The sequence below is a fragment of the Ambystoma mexicanum genome, chromosome 10, assembly GCF_040938575.1.
Source record: "Ambystoma mexicanum isolate Mex_15411 chromosome 10, UKY_AmexF1_1, whole genome shotgun sequence".
Taxonomy (NCBI): Eukaryota; Metazoa; Chordata; class Amphibia; order Caudata; family Ambystomatidae; genus Ambystoma; species Ambystoma mexicanum.
The window spans coordinates 1556368923-1556391534 of NC_090932.1; the positions used below are offsets into that span (position 1 = coordinate 1556368923).

Sequence of the window (22612 nt, forward strand, 5' to 3'; positions counted from 1 at the left end):
TCTTTAGTTTAGTGTCTACGAGGACTTCATAGAAAATCCCCAATGGTGCACTTACTCAAGACTGTTGGAAAGCCTCCTGGAAGAGAAGTTTTTACGTCTTTCCTAAATTTCAAGTGGTTGGATTTTGGTTTTAATGTCGGAGGTAGAGCCATTCCATAGTTCTAGACCCATTACTGATCAGTCTTTCCTTTCTAATATTTTTCGGTCAGAAGCTTGGTTGTACGAGTCTGTTAGTTGATCTGTAATGCAGGGCTCTTGAAAGAGTGTATTTTCCCGGTGCAGGTGTGCTTAAAACGTTCACACCTTTAAGCAGAGAGAATCGTGACTGCGTAGGCCTCTCAATCCCACAGAGATCTTCTACTTATCTGTCAAATAGGATGGAATTTTAAGTACATTGTCTCATGCACAACCTACTGGACAAGTATTGATGAAATGCTGGATCCACCACAATATAAACAAAGAAGGCACACCCTGCGGCGATGCCTTTCCGTTTCAGATAAGGGTCCTCGTAATGTACCAATGTGCATTGGTTCCATGGCTTTGTGGAAACGAAACCCAATACAGGAACGCGCACGTCTAAAAAATGGTGGGTCTGATATGCAAGGTAATTGGGAGCTGGCTGCAGCTGTGTGGTCAGTTAGGTGATCTTCCACTATCACCTATATAACAAACATGAAATATTTTTTTCACACAAGATGTCAGAGCGCAGTCTGTGAGGTTAGTACCCTCCAGTTCATGCATTGGTTCCATGACAGTTTCTCCAGTGCCTATGTTATGTGTGTCTTTCTGTTAGATGGTGGTCGATCCGAATGGTTTGATCGATCAGGCCTTGCAAGGATGTTGCCTCCGGTATGTGAACTGGCTTGTCCTTGTGTACCTCACGTCACCCTCTGGATACAATGTTAACTGTGTTACTTCTGGCCACAAAGATTCAGTTGCGAGTTGCTTGAACCAACCACTATATGCAATCAGATCCTGAGATCCTTGTCTTATTTCCAGTAACTGATTCTGGCCAGAGGCTGCTTATTTAGGAGATTTGAACACATCATAAAGGTGTTTATAAATTCTGCAAAGTCTTCCAATAAGGGGCTATGCGAGAACTCATAAGGGACAGCTCAGGCAAGAGCGTTGTCGGAAAGGTGTCAATGTAGTACTCATTCTTGGCCTTATCGGTTAAAAAGTGAGTCGGACGGAGCATAAACTAAATCGTTCAGTGAGTGCAAAAGTCTATGAACTTTCTTGTGTCTCCATCATATTTTAGATCACTGGAGTGTCCTACAATGTTTTCGGTAAGGGCTGCTGAAGAGGTAGCTGAAAGAGCTTTTTTAATTTAGTGCTCTCCGCTGTTAGGCAGAATCCTGTGCAGTTCCCTTAGGGAACACTGCAAAAAGATTAAGACTACAGGAGTAAGCAGTAAACCCAATTGGTAGCAGTCTGCACCACCCATATTTACCTGGTAGCTGTGGCTGAACAGTCAGACTTCTCTCAAGAAGAGTTAGGCAGTATACAGAGGATACACAATAGGGCCAAAAACACAGTAGAACAAGCAAACACTAACCAGAGCTTTGTATCAAAAGTATATCATTATTTATTTAACACACACTTTAGAAAATACACTAGCACTATTAATCAAAGCAAGTTCAAAACACAATCAGAAAAGTATACACCCCTCCCTTAAGAATTATTTAGACAAGTCTAAGTTCTCCAGCATGGGGTCTGGCATGGATTCACATGCTCATGAATATTCCCCGTCGTCAGGCTGGGAATCCTCGGTAAAGAAAAATCAGTATCAGTTTCGTTTCAGATCTGTCTTTCGTAGTAGTAACCAATCGCTGATCTCTGCGTCATACTGACCACAGCCAATGACTGCCATCTCCCTAAACCCCGCCTCTGGCAGCCATCTTCAGATTTTTACCGCACGTTCAAGTGTTGGGATCCTTGTGCTATTGCTCTCGAGCTTTAGTGCTTTTTTCGCGCTTTTTCTTAGGAAAATGTTCTCTTTTTCGGTCAAAAGAGCCTCAAGCTCCACCGTTTCTTTATCCGATCAACGGAGACCCGTGTCGGATTCTTCTACGCCCCTCAAGGGTGAAGATTTCGTCGAGCCACGCTTTTGTAGGACTCCAGAAGTTTCTCAGGCCCATCTAGATCATGGCCCAGGAGAAGGGAAGCTTGACGCCCCGAAAGCTGTTCAGGGTCTGCCCTGGATGCCAGCTTCAGAATGTCTTTAAGGAGGACGAACACTCCCTTTGCCTCTACTGCCTGCATGAGGACAAGATGCACGTGGAGAAGGACTGTGCGTTTTGCGGCAATATGTCAGAGCGGACCATGAAGGACCGCCATCTGCGTCTCGCCAACTGGCTGGAAGTGAAGAGCCCGTCAGGCGAGAAGAAGAAGAAGTCCGAGCGGTCTTTTAAGACCTTTGAGGGACGCCCAGGCGACGGGGGTCCAACAGAAGGCCAAGCACTGCAAGTCCGCTGGCACCGGGAGCGCCGAACGGTCGGGCTCTACGGGCGCCAGGCAGGGCGCATCCTCCCCGGCGCCATCAACCACGAGCCAACGTAAGAGGAAGGCCGAGCACCCGGCGAAGCTCCTGGAGAGATCCCGGTCGAGCTCGAAGGCCCCATCGGAGGGGGAGCGAGGCGGTGACCATTACCCCAAGGAGAAGGCGGTGAGCGCACCTAAGGTGGTGAAAGCCTTGATCCACCCGGCCAAGGCCTCTATCGAGACAGTCGCGGCGGCCCTGGCTCAGCCTGTGGAGGCAACACCAGTGGTGGCGACCTCAGGGCCCAGTGTCTCCCTGCCACCGCGGAGGGAGTCCTCTTTCATGCCCATCGACAGGACCCCCGTGAAACCTCCGACGGAGAAGAAAAAGGGGGGGCAGGAGGTTGTCGTGGATTCGGCCTCAACCTCTGAGGAGGAGCTGATCGAAGTCTTAAGCCACGGCGTTGGCGTGGAAGAAGACCAGCCCGTCGGGAGGGACCCCGACGTAGGAGACGACGAGAACGTCGAGGGTGCCGACGGGGCTCCTGACCGCCCGTCGGAATCCCCTCAACCAGTGCTGCAAGACAACTCGGCGGCCATTTTGTTGGCTAAACAGTCCTTATGCTCGGAGATAAGGACGAGATTGCCGTTACCACCAATGGAGGAACCGCTCCCGACGGGGGACCCGGAGCCAGGCCCTTCTGGGAGCCCTCCTCATAAGAGAAGAAGGATTCACTCCACCTCCTTTTCAACCATCGTGCCCTGCTCAGCCCTCCTCCCCGTCCACGACGCATGGGGATGATACGGGGACTGACACGGCCGCGATGGGTACAGACGATGAGGTTTACGACGAGGATCTCCCGTCGTCACCTCCTCCCCGGGCTTCCCCGCCCGACGAGATTGGATCGTTTCATGCCATGATCGCCAGGGCATCCGAGCTTTTCCAGCTCTGCCCGGAAGAGAAGAAGAAGGAAGGTTTCCTTTATCAACGGCGCAAGACCAAGAGGAAGACGGTCCTCGCTGTACCTCTACTGGACGATATCTGGGATGAGGGTCTCGCCCTCCTCAAGAACCCATCACCAACGCCTGCGAAAAGAGATCGGTACGAAAAGAAGTACCGGGTCCCGGACGCGGCCCCCTTGTGCCTTCGGGCACAGCCGACCCGGGACTCGGTCGTCTCCGCGGCGGCCAGGAAGAAAGCGGGGAGGGCATCGGCCTCTACGTCAACCTCCCCGCCAGACGGCGAGGGAAAGAAATTGGACACGATGGGACGCAGAGTCATCTCATCGGCAGCGACGACGATTAAGGCTGCCAACGCCTTGGCTATCGTAGCCCGCTACGACAGGGAGTTGTGGTACAAAATCGCCCCCCTGCTGGACTTCTTACCAGACGACAAGAGGGCGGAGGCCCTAGAGATCTTGCAGGAAGGAGAAGTGGCGTCGGACCACACCATTACGGTAGCGACGGACATCGCTGACACTGGATTTCGCCAGTTGGTTAACGGCGTGTGCCTTAGACGGCGTGGATGGCTCAAGGCAACTGACTTCCGTCAGGACGTGCAGACCAGAGTCTTGGACATGCCGTTCGACGGGAGCAACCTGTTTGGGAAAACAGTGGACGATTCCCTACAAGCCATCAAGACGGACACGGAGACGGCCCGGGCTCTTGGTGTTCTCCAGCAACGACGGCCGCCCTTTCGGAGCGGCGGACGCAAGCAGGGTGTCTCCAAAGGTTCCGGCGGCGGATTTTCCACCTATCGTCAAGTGGCCCGTTCGTAGTCACAGGAAGCCTACAGGGGACGAGGCAAGTCGGGCGGGCCCCGCCGTCGTCGCCAAGGAGGACAAGGCGGCAAAGCCTCGTCGAAGCAGGACTGAACCGGCCGTGGGGTCGGGCCCCCACCGAAGCACCCCGGTGGGAGGCCGGCTGGCGAGCTTCGTCAGTGTGTGGGAGTCCATCTCCACCGACCGTTGGGTGCTGGACGCCCTGGCCCAGGGTCACGCGCTCGAGTTTCTAAAGAAGTGCCCGCGCGCCCCCCCCCCGTGGCCAGGAAGGAACATCACATCCCTCAACTTCTCTTGGAGGTAAAGGCGATGCTCAAGAAAGGCGCCATCAAGCTCGTCCCAAAGAGGCTTCGGGGCTCCGGAGTTTACTCAAGATACTTCCTCGTGAAGAAGAAGACGGGAGGATGGCGTCCCATCCTGGACCTACGACGACTGAACAAATTCATCAAGGCACAGAAGTTCCGGATGGTCACCCTCCAGCACATCCTGGGTCAACTGGAGGAGGGCGATTTCCTGTCGTCGTTGGATTTGGAGGATGCCTACTTCCATATCCCCATCCTAAAGGGACACTGAAAGTTTCTCAGATTTGTGGTCCAAGGGCGTCACTACCAGTTCAGAGCCCTTCCCTTCGGATTGAGGTCGGCACCCAGGGTGTTCACCAAGTGCCTCGCACCGGTGGCGGTGCGGCTGCGCCTGGAGGGGATCCACGTCTACCCCTACCTGGACGACTGGCTCATCCGAGCAAAGACAAAGGAGCTCGCCGCGGAGCACACGGCGAGTACCGTCCAACTACTCACAGACCTGGGATTCTCCATAAACTACGCCAAGTCCCACCTGGTGCCCGCGCAAGACACACTGTTTCTGGGAGCGAAGCTCGACACAGTGGCGCTTCTGGCCTCTCCGTCGGAGGAAAGGACGAGGGCCATCTTGAGCAAGGTGCAGCGGATGCTGGTTGCGGACGCGGCCAGGGTGAGGTCCATCAAGTCCCTCCTCGGAATGATGTCTTCTTGCATTTATCTCATCCGCCTGTGCAGGCTTCGGATGCGCCCGTTACAGGAGTTCCTGGACGCTCGCTGGATCCAGACGACGGGCAGCTTCGAGGACAGGATCACACTCGACGAGAGCTTCCGATGAGCGATCCGGTGGTGGGGCACCCGCGCGCATCTGATGGCGGGCATGGACTTCCAGACCCCGGGCCACCAGAAGACAGTGACCACGGATGCCTCCCTGGAAGGGTGGGGAGCGCCCACCGAAAATCTGCACGCGAGGGGCCATTGGCTGCCGACTGAGAAGTCCCTCCATATCAACGTCCTGGAACTCCGTGCAGTGTTTTGGGCCCTCAGGTCCTTTCTTCCGTCCCTCAAGGGCAAGGTGGTGAGGATCTTCACCGACAACACCACCACCATATTCTACATCAGGAAGCAGGGCGGTACCAGATCCCCAGCCCTGTCCAAGGAGGCGTAGGATCTGTGGCATTGGGCCGTCGCCCAAGGGATGTTTCTGGTGCCGTTTCATCTGGCAGGAATAAAAAACACCACCGCCGACTCGCTCAGCAGAGAGCTGCGCTCGTGCCACGAGTGGGAACTACAACAGGATCTAGTGGACCGCCTCTTCCGACGGTGGGGCACACCCCAGATCGATCTGTTCGCGACGGCGACGAACTCCAAGTGCCGGAGGTTCGCCATCAGGTTTCCCCAGCCGAGGAGCATGGGCGATGCTTTCTCGTTCCCCTGGGAGGGCCTGTTCCTATATGCGTTCCCTCCTATTCCGCTGCTGATCCGGCTCATCAACCAGCTCAAGAGGTCACGGTGCAGGATGATCCTCGTCGCACCTGCGTGGCCGAGGCAGATATGGTTCCCGGACCTTCTGGACTTGTCAGCGTCCCTGTCAATCAAGCTGCCAGTGGACGCGGATCTTCTCTCCAGGGAAGGAGGCACCATCCTCCATCACGACCCGAAGTCGCTGAACTTGCAGGCCTGGCTCCTGCAGCGTTAGAGTTTGGAGGCTACGACATACCGGCCGACTGCAGAGAGGTTCTTGCAAAGGCCAGGGCGTCCTCAACTCTTAAATGCTACGGACACAAATGGAAGAGGTTCTCTGTCTGGTGCCACGCACAGAAGATTAACCCTCTACGGATTACGGCTCCTCAAGTACTGCCGTACCTGCTGACGCTGGCCAAGGCTGGACTGGCGCACGCTTCCATCAAGATTCATCTTGCTGCGATCTCCCGATACACCAGAACCACGGGACAAATGTTTTTGTGGTCTCATCGTCTGGTGAAAGAATTCATGAAGGGACTGTTCAGATCGTTCCCGCCGGTGAAGGCCCCGGCCCCAGCGTGGGAGCTCAACGTGGTGCTGACCAAGCTCATGGGACCTCCGTTCGAGCCTCTGCACTCCGCTCCCTTGAAATTCTTGTCGTGGAAAACAGCGTTTCTTGTGGCCATCACCTCCGCACGACGGGTGGGAGAGATCCAGGCCCTTTCCTGCAAGCCCCCGTACTTGACTTTTCACGACACGAGGGTAGTGCTCAGGACGCACCCCTCCTTCATGCCCAAGGTACGGTCGGACTTCCACCTCAACGAACCTTTGGTGTTGCCTGTTTTCTTCCCGTCGCCGTCGTCGCCGGCTGAAAGGACTTTGCACTCGCTGGATGTGGCTAGAGCGCTGAAGTTCTACGTGGACGAGTTTTCGGAAGACGTCACAACTTTTTGTGAACTTTGGACCTGTCAATCAGGGGAAGGCTCTCTCGAAGGCTTCCATTTCCAGATGGCTCTCCGGCTGTATCATGTACTATCATAGGTTGGCAAACCGCTGCCTGGCCGTCCGAGAGCCCATTCCACCAGAGCGATCGCAGCTACCACGGCGTTCCTATCTGGTGTGCCCTTGCTGGACATGTGCAGGGCTGCTACGTGGAGGTCGACGCACACCTTCACGAAATTCTACTGCGTCAATCGGGATTCCAGGGAGGAGTCCAGGGTCGGCCAAGCAGTGCTGCGCAACCTGTTCGCCTAAGGTGAGCCTGGTGAGGAGGTAAGAATTGCTTAATGTTGAGTTTTGGATGTAATGCTTAATGTTGAGCCTTTGCCACCTCCCGTGGTTGTGCATGTGTGTACTGCTATGTATTCTTTTATTCATGAGCATGTGAATCCATGCCAGACCCCATGCTGGAGAAGGAACAAGTTACTTACCTGTAACTGTTGTTCTCCAGCATGGGTCTGGCATGGATTCACATGCGAACCCTCCCGCCTACCCCTCTGCGGCTCTTCACTTGGTCATACTGCCACTTCACGTGCTACCAAATCTGAAGATGGCTGCCAGAGGCGGGGCTTAGGGAGATGGCAGTCATTGGCTGTGGTCAGTATGACGCAGAGATCAGTGATTGGTTACTACTACGAAAGACAGATCAGAAACGAAACTGATACTGATTTTTCTTTACCGAGGATTCCCAGCCTGACGACGGGGAATATTCATGAGCATGTGAATCCATACCAGACCCATGCTGGAGAACAACAGTTACAGGTAAGTAACTTGTTCCTTAAAACACCACTTTTTGTCAAAACAGAGGTGAGCGTGTAACTTAGATGGCACTCCAATAATTAGGTTAAAGGGAGAGAAAAAGACAGGTCATAAAAATAAAACAGTTCCCAACACTTTTAAGAGACAAAATCAAGTTACTGAAGGCAGGGTATACTATAGAGCCAAAGTTCATAGGCCAGGCCCACTTTGAATGGAGCAAGGCGAAATGTGCCCAAGATCACACAGCTTAGCAATGCATTCAACTCTTTGTAGGAATGTTCAAAAGAGGTTGGGGTGGTTCAAAAGATAAAGTTAGAAGGTCAGGGGGCCAACCCAGTTGGAAAGCCAAGGAGTTAAGGGTCACCTTGAGCAAACCGAAGAAAGGGAGGCCAGGTGGAACACAGTACCTTTAAAGTTAAGGAAGCTCCAGCGGTGTCAGTTGTTCCTGGCAGCGGGTGCAGTTCGTGGTTTCGACCAGGGGAAGAGAGGATCTCGTCGAGGAGGAAACTTGGAGTCGTTGCACTGCCCAGGGTAGAAACCAGCCGCGGAGTTCGTCGGTTAAAAGGTGCGTTCCTGGTATTCGCGGTCACAGTGGTGAAACTTGGCTATCCGGCCACCGGGGTGCTTGGCACGGGCGATTCAACCAAGAGACGTCCTGGAAGGCGAAATGGCGAACTGGTTGATCCCACCAGCTCAGAGGGAGAAGACTCTTCCAGCAGAAGATCTCCTCTTGTCGTCGGGGAAAGTGGTGAGGTCGTTGCAGCAGGGCTCCACCGGTGGTGTTGTCGTTGCAGATGGCTCAGCTTCTCCCCTCTTTGGATTTCTTAGGTCCTGTGGCGACCTCTGAAGTTCCAGTCCCAAAGGCCCTGCTGTTATGCAGAAAAAACCCCATTCAACAGCCTAGCTGTCACTCAAACATGCTAAATGGTGAGCTGGGCGGTTCACCACTGGCCCAATCAGATCAGAGTGCAACTTGGGTTGCTAAGGCAACGCAGTCCAGGGTGCCAATTCCCCCACCCACACATCCTGTGGAACCCAGACAGAGTGGCACCAGTTAGAGGGCTTCTGTGGAGAAGCCTGCCAAAAAGTGGAACAAAGGTCCCGACCTTGGTTGGAGTTACAGAGAAGGACACAAACGCTATTTTAGAAAAGAGTTCTGGCAAAAAGACCCAACCAGTGATTTAATATTAAATAAACCGGCGGTATCTTTAACATTGCACCAAAAAGTGGTGCGTTTAAAATCAATGGGAAAATCCCGTAGGAAATATTCAGGTGAACTATTTTGGGTGGTAACCACTGCCACCAGCCAGAAACTCGACAAGGGGGGACTGGACAGTGCCCCCTTGAAAACAGACCCAGGGGCAATCGAATTAACCCCTTCCAGTACTTCCACAATATGATGGTTTGTACTGGTTCTGTTCACAATTTTGGACTAGTAAAGTCAGTGGTGACTTTACATGCCCTGGGAGACAGTAGTCCGTCCCAGGGTATGGAGTCTATGTCTGGGGGTCACTATGACACCCCTGTGTTACTGCACTGAGGGTGCTGTGTAACACATACACAAAAACAGATGATACCCTATGGAGTAAAAAAAAAACATAGCCCATAAGCACACAAAAAGTCAAAGACATACCACAAATCATGCCTAAGAGTGGGAGTAAAAGAGTCTCACTCTTAGCAGGAGAAAAAAACAAACCCCAAAAATCCAGCAAAGCTGCTGGGGGACTCACTAGGTTTGGGAAATTAGCCTTATAAGAGAATTCTCCCTAACATCCGCTCGCAGACCTGCAACTTTGGTACAAAGTGTCTGCAGCTTATCTCTTAGTCTCTTAGTTCCTGTACTGCTTCCATGCCTAGCACAGTACAGTTAGGGGTTGCAATCTGTGATGGTGCATCCCCCGTTGTTTCCAGTTACCTGTTATTGTCTTCTAGCGATCCACTGTAGCTCAATGTTGCTGGCGTCCAGTCTGGCCCCGGGAATGAGCATCATGGAAAACCACTCACTTTTACTAGTCTGAGAGGTAAAAAACCCAGTTAGCAAAAGAGAGGTACCTCCCAACACCACAAGAAGGGACCACCTATGTATTAAAGTGGTGTCAGGCAGTGCCAACACTGAATGTGTATGGCCCAGGAGCAAGAGATGGAGTAAGGCTCAGAGGAAGGAAGACAAGAGATGGTAGCAGACAGAGTAAGGCCCTTACGAGAGAATAGCTGGGGGAGCCAGACCAGGTAACGGGCAGCAGACGGGAGCCAGGACAGAGCATCGAGCAGCAGAAGGCCAGAGTGTCCCACAAGAGAAGAGTGACCATGAACAAGCAAGAAGGCAACACAGGAGCAGCAAACCAAGTCTCTGTTACCTCCACGGACCAGGAGGAATTGTGACACACTTGTTGGAGGTCCTGGGCCCTTATTGAAGTTGCTCGGCCTCAGAATGAGGCTCTGGCATGATGTTCAGGTTGCCATGGGCAACAGCCCATGCCATGCGTGGAACTGTGCTGCTGGAGTACACCCCCATTTCCCCGCCTGCGCTATGCAGGAAACATGACGGTTCCCATGTCCGGGGTACGCTGCACAGTGGTGTGTCGCCCCAGCTGTGCAGGTACTGGATGCCCCATCTGCCAGAGGCAGTAGCAGTGCCACGGATAAAAGACACAGCGCTGCAGGTAAACCGGCACCGGGACAGTGAAGCCATGTTTGTATACCAGGATGTTAACTTATAATTTAAGTTTTATGACTAGTGGAGAATGGGGGAAACTTGGAAAGGATAACGATTGTATGAAAAGCAGCATAGCTGTCTGAATATGTTGCCCTAATGCAGGGGTCTGCAACCCGAGGCTCTCCAAATGTTAGGGCTGCAAGACCCATTATCCATCACTGTTGACTATGTAATGTAAAGTGAATCCTAGTTGTAGTCCAAAACATCTGGAGAGACAAATGTTGCAGATCCCTGTCCAAATGCTATGCAGCTTGGTGCCAGGCATATTCCATACCCAGAATCCCTTGAAGGCCAAGTAAATGATATTGGAATGTTGCTCTCCACTTATAGGGTAATGTTACCAATACTAAAGTAAGACGGACTTAGCATGCCGTTTTCCTACTCAAAATCCTTAGAGGGCAAATTATATTTGAGTTTTATAATACGCTTACTTGTAAAGGTACCGCTTCAAAGCGCCTGTGTGACATATGTACAAAGATTGAGGTTACACATCCAAGTAGCTTCTTACATACAGTCAATAGCTGATATTTCAGCTGACATTTTACATAGTGTGGGTTTTGCTTTTTCTAAGGCACCATGAGGAACATAAATTCTAGTACTTGAACGTTATTCATATTACAACCAACATAAAAAAAGTGGACGCAGATTTAAGTCTGGTAACCTTTCTCAGAGCCATGGGAGACACTTCGTTAATAGTTATAAGTGTCCTGGGGTGAAAGTTTGTCACAAGGTCTAAGTGTGGAAGAGTCAAGTATTGGAGTCATGGATGGGATGGAAGGTTATTTGGTTATGTATGTGGGCATGTCTTAGTTAGACATTCGTTTCATGGAGCCAGATTTCCACATTTATTTTTAACCTCTTGAGAGTGTATTCTGTTTTTAGGATTTCTAGGTTATTATGGTCATGCTTGCACGGTAGGGTGATTTATATAGCCTAGACCAGAACATAGAGACTATTTAGTCAAATGTAGCTTTATTAAAAGAGAAAACAAATGCCATTAGTTGCTGTGATTTGTGCCTTGTTAATACTTGAGAAGGTGGGAATTGGCTGTGTGAGGTGCTAAAACTATTTTGACCGGCACGCAGAGGGAAGCTGGGCAAGCGCACATGCGCACAGCTTAGAGGGAGCACTGGAGAGGACCACTCACTTTAGGATCTTTCGATTACACCAAGGTCCAACATTTTCTTTAGCTCTTCCCTGACGAAATTCTTTCTGGCCTCAGGTAGACAATAGGGTTTTGGTCTGATCACGCTTCGAGGTGGTGTTAGGATTTGTGTACTACTCCACATACTCTTACTGGAGTCAGGAAGAACACATAGGGTATATCTCCAGTAATTAAACCAGCTCTTTGTGGCTGGACGTAGGAAGGCCTGGAGGAATTAAGTTTTTGTGACGTGGAGTTGGAGAGGGAGCGACTCGTGTATTGTTCCCATAGCAAGCCAGGACTTGGGTATTGCTCTTTTCTTGCCATGTTTTCAGCTTATTGACTTGGTATAGCAGAGATGGTTTTTATCCTGTTGAACTTTGTAGGTGAGATGGGTCACAACCTCTGTAATGACGAATGGCCCGTGCCATCTCGCCTGTAATTTGTTCTGGGTGATGGGGAATAGCACCATGACTATCCCCTACTTGAAAGGTGCATGGCTTCGCTTCTCTACTTTAGGATGTCTCCTGGCAGGCTTGTGCTATCTGAAGAGGACCTTGTACCAGCCTCCATATCTTCTCTATTCTCAGTCTTGCTCCTCTTTTCTACTTGCAGATGATTTCCCAGAAAGCCATCGTCCCTCAATCCTGCAGGATCACGAAGAGAGGTTTTATGAGGACTTCTACAAGTAAGTCTAATCTGTCACATTATCTCTTGCTTTCTCTTCCTTTACTGTTTTGTCTTCTTTTTCTGTCATTCACTTTTTCAGTATGGATGTTGTTATACATTCAATTGCTTTGTACACTTCTACCGAAAAGCCAGAGTATGCACAACATAATTCTTTAGAAGATATAAACAGCATCGTTGCTATGGCTAAGTAACTTCTCCATCCCATTGCTCCGTTATACTTTCACATGCTTAGCAGACTCTTGTCAGACTGTAGAAGTGAGCAAAGTATCTCAACCTATAACAAGCTGCCAAATAAGTGTTATAGGTAAGTGATTTGTCTTCCTACAGCATGGTTGCCTTATACAATCACATTGTTTGCAAATTCTTGACTACGGCTGTCAAATGCAAATCATGCAAACCTTTAATAGAGACCCAAGTGTTAAAAACAAAACCAGTAATGACAGTTGCCACCTTCTCCTTTTATCGCATGTATCTGTTCTATATTTACATCTTTTTATACTTCTGGCAGGAATATGCAGATCTATAACAGATGCCTACCAGCACAAATCAAGTGTCACGCTTAAGTGACTTATTTTTCTGTCTTCATAATGCTTTTGAATCTGGTTGGATCTTTATAGAAGCCTCTCTCTATTTCACTGTGTGAAGTGCTTATGCTGATTTCTGGTGCCTTCATCACTTATTCACATGGAATGTCCCTCCTTCAACAGAGTTGTGGTGCAGAATGAGAGGCGAGAGGATTGGACATCTTTATTGGTCACCATCAAAAAGCTCTTCATTCAGTATCCAGTGCTTGTTCGACTAGAAGGGGCAGGTGAGATCTGTGTAACATAATGATACCTGGTCCTGCTATTTGTGTAGAAATAGCTGAGCAGAGTGCATGTAGGATATGGCATTTATGACGCGCCTATACACAGGTGTTTCTAGGCGTCACAAGACAAGGGAGAGAAGACAAAGGGAGGACAAGACAAACAATCCTGCTAGGCCTACTGCCATTCAGATTGTGCACGTGCAACAAAGAAGTGCGGGGGCAGGAGACGGAAGTGCAATGGAGAGGCTAGGGGGAAATGCGAACAGGGCAGTATTGCTCTGAGTGAGCGCAGCCAGGGCAGCGCAGCTCTGGGTAAGTGCAAGGAGACAGGAGAGGCTGTAGGGAATTACAGTTATATCCCATAACTGTGCAGTGGGCCAGGAGGCAGTGCAAAGGAGGACTGGTAATCTATATTGCCTTCTGCAACTCGGTTTTACACAGTTGATATTCAAAGGGTTAAGCACTTAATACGGAATGCATTTAGCATGGCAGTACACACAAATGTCAATTAAGTGTGTATAGGCTACAGTGCACAGAGTAAGTTTGTTTTTTCAAGTATACTAGATACGAGTTAATTTCGGGTGAAATGCGCACCAGTCTTGAGAACAACTACACTCTGATTTGATGCGAATGGATCTGAGTAGCCATCTGGATGTGGGGTCACCAGATGGGTGATTCCCTATCTTCTGTCTTGAATTTATTGTACATTTGGTGTCACAGATGGCCTAAAGAACACTTCAACTCCCAGAAATAGTGCAACGGTTTTTATTGACTATTTCGGCAGGCGCTACGACGGTCCCTCACTCTCTCGTCTAGACGAAGCATTTTCATCCCTACCCAAGGCGTCCTTATTTCCAAAGTTATTAACTACAGGTTATTGACTCCTGCTAGCTACTTTCCAACTGGCTGTCAATGAGGGCCTTAAGGCAATCGCCTTATCTTTCCAAGTTCCCTATGGGACTTTTTAAGTGGGACCTACACTATTAATGTTGTTAGTGCTAAAGGGAATGTAGGAGTGTGCCTTACAGGCACTCAATTCCCACTTAGTCTTTTCCTCTCATGCTCTGATCTTCCTTTCCCTGTCTTTTGTAGATTTTCTACTCTCCTCTTGCTACTCTCCTCCTTCCAACTCCACCCGCCTTCTCTCCTCTTTCATCCTGTTTCTGACCCAGAAACCTCTCGCCCTCTCCCGCCATTCTCTGATGTTACCCCCTCCTCTCTTTCTCTCCTACCGCTCTCACCTCCACACTCCTACTACTCTCCCCTCTCCACACCACTACTACTCTTCCCTCCCCAACACGACTACTTCTTCATCCTACTGCTCAGTCACCCTCCTTCCTTTCTACATTCCCGCTAACATTTTCACTTGGTTATCTTGCGCGCAGTCACCACACAGTAATGCCTTCTCTCACCAACCAATACCTCATCTTTTCTTCAAAACGCCTCCTTACTCAAGTCCACTGTCCTTCCCCTGCTGGTCCTTGGTCTTCCACCACCTCCTCCTCTAACCTCACCCAAATAAACGACAACTTCCTGCACAATGTCCCTCTTCTTATCCTCAGCCTGATTCTCCAATTTTTTTCTGGCCCTAGACCAATCTGGTTCTGTCTGGGAGGTGTTACAAGGGTCAGTGTTTACAAAAAGTCAGCCCCTTTCTTCCATCCTTGGCTGTGTGCTGCAACAGTGGCGGCCTTCAGCGGTGTATGTTCCAGTTTATGTCTAGAGGCCGCATTGCAGCGAATTCCCTGGTAACTATTTGGGAATTAAGTCTTCTGTTAAGCTGTTCTGTGGCACAGTGATATGAGTCTCTTTGTGGGGTCTCTGTCGATGTTGCCGGGGCACAGCATGTGCTGGTGACTCTTAGTGGTGTGCCACTTTCCCCACTGCTACATGGATCTTCTACCTCACCGATTCACACTCTTTTTGATATATAGAGTACTTTGCTGACTGGAATGTCCGGTCAGGAGGCTCTGATGGGTTACACTCGTGCGGGTGGTTTGCTATGGTTTCTCGGAACTTGCGGTTGCCTGAAGCAATAAGAATAAGACTGTCAAGCATGTGTTTGCAGAGATATGGGATGGTGCAGGGTGGTACAAGTCAGATACAAACAGGTGTGTGAGAGAGGACAGGAATTGGGGCCCTCTACTACCACCGTCCTCCTTGGGGCAGGATTGGCTGTGGCTTCCACCTTTGTAGGCCTTCCATCGCAGGCTGAGAGTGGTTCATATACCCTTGTGACAAGGTGAGATTACTGACCTTGTCACATAGTCATGATAAATGTCAATGAATCCCAATTTGTCTCCTATGTGTCTACTTTCAAAGGTACAAATTAAGGTGTATTTGCATGCATATAAATGGTCTGAGTGTGTTGGTCACGGCCATGTTGGCTCTACCCGTTATAGTTTGGGCTGAAATTTGTCAAAGCCAACTTTGCCAAAGTATTTCTTTCTATAAGGGTTTTATGATTGTTGTAAGGGTGTATTGTAATTCTTCTTTTGTTTCCTTCCTGATGTGCATGCATTCAAGCGTAGTGTATGCATCCGGTCTCATTTTGGCTTTGGCACCTGTGGCCAAACCATTCCTTCATAGAAGAGGGAGAAGAGAAAAGGTGTTGAGAAGCAGTCCTCCTCCGTCAGTCCTTATTTTGGCCCTCTTGCTCCTTCGCCAGTCTTCCCCTTTCGCCAGTCTTTCTCCTATGTCAGTTTTAGGAAAGAATTTCCTGTTGCTGCTTTCACTCCATAGGCTTCTATAGGGCACCCTTTCTATTTGCTTTGCTTTCAATCCTGACCTGACATTTTGGAGGTAATGAAAGCATTCTGCTTTACTTCCCTTGCGTTGTGCTAATTTCTATGGGGATACTGATCAGTCCAAAAGACTACCAGTGCAGAGAGACTTTGACTTCTTATATTTTTACTTCTTTTTATATTTGTACAACTGCACACAACACTCTAAAGTGAAGTGCGGTTAGAATCATTTGTATTCTTGCATCTTTTGTAACTCTTGAGTTACAAATGCAACGTGTCCAGGATGGTGTTGATAGTGGATGTTTTCCTACCGTGTTTTGAACCTTTTACTAGTGCAATTTTGCATTTAGCGCAAATGAATACGAAGAGTGGCTGGCACTCTAAGATGGCCGTGCCTCAGATTCTTGCCTGTCCTTTGGTCATATTGTTATTTGGCCTTGACAAGCTTTCACTCCAAATCCTGGATAAAAGGAGGACTGCTGCAGCCATTCCTCAGATTATCACTGAAGCCAAGACCCCTACAAAGATCAGATTGCTGACGACCGGAGGAACACTGCTGCAGCTGACCTGCACAAACTGCAGTGAAGTCCCGGCGAAGACCTGTTCCTCTGCCTGATCTGAAGAAGAACATTGTTGGTGCTACAACCCATGAACCGATGGGAACCACCCGGTTTGAGGATTCATGCTTTCTGAGCCTTCAGAAGTTTCCCTTGACCAACCGGTGGGCTGACCAGCTCTCTTCTGGGCTACCTCGCTGCAGCTGTCGTCATTCCTCCTCCATTTTCAGCCTTCTTATATCAATGGAAGCTGTGCAAGTTCTGTGCCTTTGTTTGTCTATTGACGATTGCCTGTTGCGGCCTGATTGTGGTGAATCCAGTTATAATCCGCCGTTTTCACTCCCTGGAGGTGTCATGTGGTTGCCTGCTCTGCAGAGGCCTTCAGCTTTCCTTCGCAAGGGCGTTCAGCTGGAAGGTGCCTGGGACTGATATTTAAGCACTGAGAATGACCAAACCTAAATCCTGCATTCGAATGTGACCTATGCACCCGTGACCCCTGGGCCTTCCTTGACCACACCAAACAGAGACAACTGTATCCCCAATGCATTCTGGAACCTCAGCAATAGTTTCTGGAGAAATCAGAGTCAGGGTGCTAAATTAACATATCTCTTCCTTTCCCCCCATTTTTCCATAGGGTTACATGGGCGTAAAGTCCTGCCCCAATCAGTCTCTTTCCTGCTTTGGTTGGTGGAATCCTGGTAAAGGTTCTAAGCCTATACTAGTGTATTGGAATTGAGTGAATTATTTACCTGAATTTTACTTACCGTTTTGAACTTTGAATCATGACCACTGGCATCATCCCACATAGTAAACCTCCCTGAAAAGTATAACTTTGAAACTGGTGACTTTAAGGCACAGGGCCCCAAACATTTTAGGATTGGACTTAAGTGCTAGGGAACTGTTTTGTGGTTACTCTGTTTTCTACTGAACTTCGTGCATCTGGGTACTTAACAGTTTTTACTGGTTATTGAATCAAATGCTTTCTCTTCTCAGGTTGAATATATGTATGTTTTATAGTAAGTGTGAGACAATATTTGCCTAGAGGTTACATTTGCTTAATGTGTATATATATATTTTTTTAATTGAATTGTATTAATTTTTCAATGTAGTCAGGCGTTCAATAGCCCAAACACTTTCGGGGGAACACCTCTCTCAATAACAACTCTGATACGGTTAATTGACCCTTGCCCCTCCAGCTCCCCTTCCTTGTCCTCCCCCTTAGGAACATTTCTCACTACTTTCGATTCGGGTACAAGTACAAACGTATTGTCATTCAGGCTGTCCGCCCATCGCCCAGTCTGTAGTCTGGCCAGGCAAGGCCAGGCCCTGTATCCCACCTCCTTTGCTCATTCCCACCTCACCTAAAGGTATTGCAAAACTGTTGCCACTCCATTTCTGCTGTTCCTCCCTCTCCATGACTGGCTGCAGTGATCTTTTCCATAAGATATACTTCCTTTGATATGTGGACCCATTCTTTCAATGTGGGGAGGGTCGCTCTTTTCCAGTGTCTGGCCCGATTCACCCAGGCTGCTAGGAGGAGAAAATGCACCAACGGTGGAAAGAGAATACCACCTGTCTCCCCTTTTCTCCAAACCAAAAAGTTTCAGCATAGGGTCCATTGTGAACGGCCCCCCCCAACCCTGCATCTTGAATCCACCCGAGGACCTTGGACCAGTACACCTGCACGCTAGGGAAATCCCACCACAAATACCAGTAGTCTGCAGTGTCGCCACATCCTTGCCAACATTGGGGGTTCACAGTGGGGAACATCTTGGACAGCCGCCTCGGGTTATACTCCCATCAGTGTAATAATTTCACGCAGTGCAGCTTGTATTGGCAAGAGATCGATGTTTTGAAGGCTCTCCGACACATTTGTTGCCAAAGTTGTTTGTCTAGCTCTGTGCCCAGGTCCCTTTCCCATCTGTGGCGCAGCCCTTGCACCGCCTCCCCCTTCGACTCCAGTAGGGCTCCGTTGAGGCGTGATATGAGGCCCTTCATCTCCGTATGTCCATCGAGGACTCTTTCCACTGGTGTGAGGATCCTCCAAATAGAATCCCTCCATTTTCCGGCTGTGAAAATCCCCTTTAACCTAAGATAGAGGAACACAGAGAGTTTACCTATATCCAATGCTGTCTCTAGTTCCTGAATGCTCACAAATTTCCCATTCTTCCACAGCTGACCCACTCTGTAGAGCGTGCCCTCAAACCATGTTTGGTACCTCAAGACCTCTGGTATAGCATCCCGAACTGGGGGTGCTCATATATGGCTCATTGGTGAGGGCCATGATGCAATCTCACCCCTTCTTCCTCCCATACTCAGCACCTCCCAGTGTACCCCTAGAAATGGATGTTCACGGATTCTCCTCGGGAGCCTCCACCTCGGGACCCAGAGCCATTCCCCCACTGTAGCCGGAAGCATGTGTTGGTTCTCCAAGAATACCCATTGTCTCCCCGGGTCCTCCCTCAGGTGTGGGACCATTGCTTCAATTATCGTTAGTGCTGCGGGACTGAGCTGACTGGATTCTCCAGATGTTTCAACACATCGTCTGCATAGAGCCCCAGCTTGAACTCCCTCGTGCCCACCCTAATGCCCTCAACCATTGGGGCCCTCCTCTGCCGTCGTTGGTGCAAATAGGAGGGGTGTAAGAGGGCAACCCTGTCTAGTGCCCCTCTGCAATTCAAATGTCCTAGACAGCCGCTAATTCACCATCACTTTTACCACTGCACCCATATGGAGCGCTCGTATCCCTCTCCATCCATCTCATCATACTCTCTCCCAGCCCAAATTATTGTAAAACTCACATCAGGAACCTCCAATCCACCCGATCAAAAGCCTTTTCATCCTCGAGGGCTACCACTACAGGATTTCCTTCTCCCCTTGCTGCAGCCTCCATCAAGTGCAATGTCTTCCGCAATGTGTCCGTGCCCTTCCTGCCTTGAACAAATCCCACCTGGTCCGAGTCAACTAATTTGGGCATAAGGCTCTCCATACGTGTGGTTAGTATTCTCGCGAAGATCTTTGCCTCACATTGAGTAGGGAGATGGGACGATATGACTTACAGCATTGCGGATCCCTACCTTCCTTTGGAAGCACTGTGATTAGGGCTTTTCCAAACGATCCAGGGGCTTTCCCTGTATCTACGATGTGGTTAAACAATTTGGCCATATGCTGTGCCAATGACCCCGCAAAGCTTTTATAAAACCCTGCTTTGTATCCATCTTCTCCGGGGGCCTTTCCTAGTTTCAGTCCTGCTATCGCTTCCAAGACTTCCACTCGAGTAATCATCTGTTCCATTCCCGCCCTATACTTTTCCTGTAAACTCGGAAGGGGCACCTTCCTCCAGTATCTATACATTTCTTTGTCTGTCTTCACCCCCTCTTGCCCGTAGAGCTGCTCGTAAAAGGCAGCGTTTTCTGGGCCACCTCCTCCGGAAAGTAGTGCAGTCGACCGTCTGAGTCCCGGGGTACTAATACCCACCTCTCTGCTCGTTGGCCCTTCAGTCTGGCCGCCTTATCACCCTTTCATAGTACTTTTGTCTCAGAAATTGCAGGCTGGCGATTGCCTTATCCACCTCCAATTCCTGCAGCTATCTCCTCCTCTCCTTTACCCTCCACCGTCTCTAAGTTTCCAAATCTCGCCTCTTAGTTTCTCAGCTTGCAGTGTCCTAATTCTCTTTTTGGCTGCCCATCCCAAATAATGAGGCCCCTCAATGTTGCCTTGGCTGTGTCCCAGGTCATGTCCAGCTCCACCTCCCCCGTATCGTTCAGAAAAAATAATCCTCTATCGCCTCACACATTTCTTTCATAAAGACCACATCCTTCAGCAGATTGCTGTTGCATCGCCACAGAGATTCACAGGGCCTCAGACCTGTCAGTACAATTCCCATAATGACCATGTCGTGATCTGACTAGCTAACCGGTGAATGTTCGCTAGAGGTAACCCTATTGGCATGTCTCAGTTCCAGGAACCAATCGTCAATCCGAGTTTGCGAACCATGAACTGGGGAGAAAAAAGTGTTGCCCCTCTCTGCAGGATGACCCTCCCTCCATTCATCTACCAGTTCCTGATCCAGCATATATATAGCCCAGGAGACCCCCCATCTTTTTGCCCCACATCAGTCTCTACTGCGTTGTACCCCCCACTGTGGTCCATAGCTCAGTCCGCCCACATAATATCTCCTCCCAGCAGCAATAGGCCTGTCACCTGATTAACAATCTCTCCCATAGACTCGCGTAGAAACTGCATCTGCCCTGTATTGGGGCCATATGTCACAAAAGGGGAAAAGGCTCAAATGCATCAAGGGGACAAATGAACAGAACAGCTAATACACAAAGGGGAGTCACCAGGATGAACCACTTTAGTTTTATGATTCAATGTGGCCTAGCCCTAAGGAGGCCTCAGCTTACCTGAATGAATTTAGACTAGATCCACAAGATGGCACACACATTAATAAAAAAAATATGAGTTATTTATTTGGTAGGCATTCAGGTCATACAATGAAACACATATATAAAACAAGTTTCCAAAACACTTTATCTGTGTGAAATTATTTTACAGATAAAATACATACTTGTTTGTGTACTGAATATTACAGACAAAAACATCCCTACTGAGAACCTGACCAACAAAACCTAGTATTGCGTATTAACAAATGAATAATACAGACAGACACATATGTACAGATTTGTAGAAAAAAATCTCAAAAAACCAAAGGAACAAATCTTATTTGTTGTAATCAGTCACAGAGGGATTATAAGACACGGGAATAGCCAGAGAGCAGGCTTGGTCTACTTCATCAGTCCATAGTCTTAATCCTAAACTGCTGACCCTCTCTGGCTACTGCATAACAAAGCAATATATGCCAATACCTCATGTACAATACACAAAAAAGAAAAAACACATTTTTTAGAACCAGATACACATTCCAGGTCTACGTCTCAGATGTCAAGACATCCACAGAGATACGTTTGTGGTTGTACAGTTGAGACGTTTCGCTAGATGATGGATTTTGCTGCCTTCTTCAGGACCCCTAGGGATATTTGGAGCTCTCTGGATGTGATATAGTGGGATTACTACACCATAAAATAAAACTGATATAAAAAACAGCATTATAAAGGATTTAAGAAGACGAAAGATGTAAGAAGACGAAAAATAGAACACTTAAACCACGTACATTACCCGTCGCATGTACCATCACCCAGATACTAGAAGCCTCCAGTGTACCAAGAAACATATTACATCTGAAGGAAACTAAAGTGGGCTAAAAGAAAGTGAAAAAAACAGAAAGTTTTTGTGTGACGTAAGGTGAGTGCCCCAAACACCTGTACCACACCCAGTAGGCCAGTGTGCATAAAAAGAGTAATCTCATGTAGTGGACTTACTAAGCTATGAAGATGTTTATTGCATTGAAGAAGAATTCTACATCAAGGGTGGACAGCTTGTATCCATAGATGTTTTCACAAACCGTCACTGCACTTATCGTCTTGCCATTTGAGATCAGCTAACATGAAAAAGAATGTTATATGGTGACTAATTGCACCCAAAAGCTCACCCTTTAACTTATTTGTCGGGGATTTTTACAGGGGAGAAAAATGTGAGTCCTCCACTCCACCGCCTGTCTCGTGTATAAGACAATGAATGTTCACACGTCTGTAACCTGCTGGAAACCAAAAGACAGAGTACTTATAGTCTGGTATTACTGTGGGTCATTGCAACCAATGATGCAATTATGATCGCATTCAGGGTGAGGCAAAAGAACATGTGCTATGATTAATACTTTTGGGTAATATACATTGCCACACCAGGTTATATGCAGGGCAGGCGCACATGTCAAAGCCTCAGTTGTATCACAACCCTGCCGTTGGTGTATGTTCACCCACTATTAAATGCATATGCTACACGTCACCGCTAAATCTGTATATTGGAAACCAAACGGCTAAATACCGTTGCTCCAATTAAATACAGTTTAGATAATTGGAATTGTGAAGGGGGAATCTCCCATCCGCCATTTTCCAGATCAGGGGGCTCACAAAACTCGCCCTCTGGTTAAGTATGATTTGCACTTCTCCCTTCTTAATAGGCTCTGAAGCCCAGAATGTTTGCCCCACCTGTGCCCCCGGGATACGCCTCTCTTCCCTACGCTGGAGCTGTGTCTCTTGCACTAATAGCACATC

At 48.9% G+C, this 22612-nt stretch overlaps 1 protein-coding gene across 11 annotated transcripts in view; it reads left to right on the forward strand.

Annotated features, from left to right (window-relative positions):
* Window positions 1-22612, forward strand: part of DEPDC5 (DEP domain containing 5, GATOR1 subcomplex subunit) — a 1004325-nt gene that overhangs the window by 276201 nt on the left and 705512 nt on the right. For all 11 annotated transcript variants that reach the window (XR_011276224.1, XM_069619835.1, XM_069619836.1 and 8 more), the window contains 2 exons: window positions 12256-12328; window positions 13038-13141. Coding sequence is in view for 10 of the 11 variants with exons in the window: in XM_069619835.1 (XP_069475936.1) it covers window positions 12256-12328; window positions 13038-13141 (177 nt within the window). In the remaining variant the exon portion in view is untranslated. The remainder of the gene's footprint in view (window positions 1-12255; window positions 12329-13037; window positions 13142-22612) is intronic.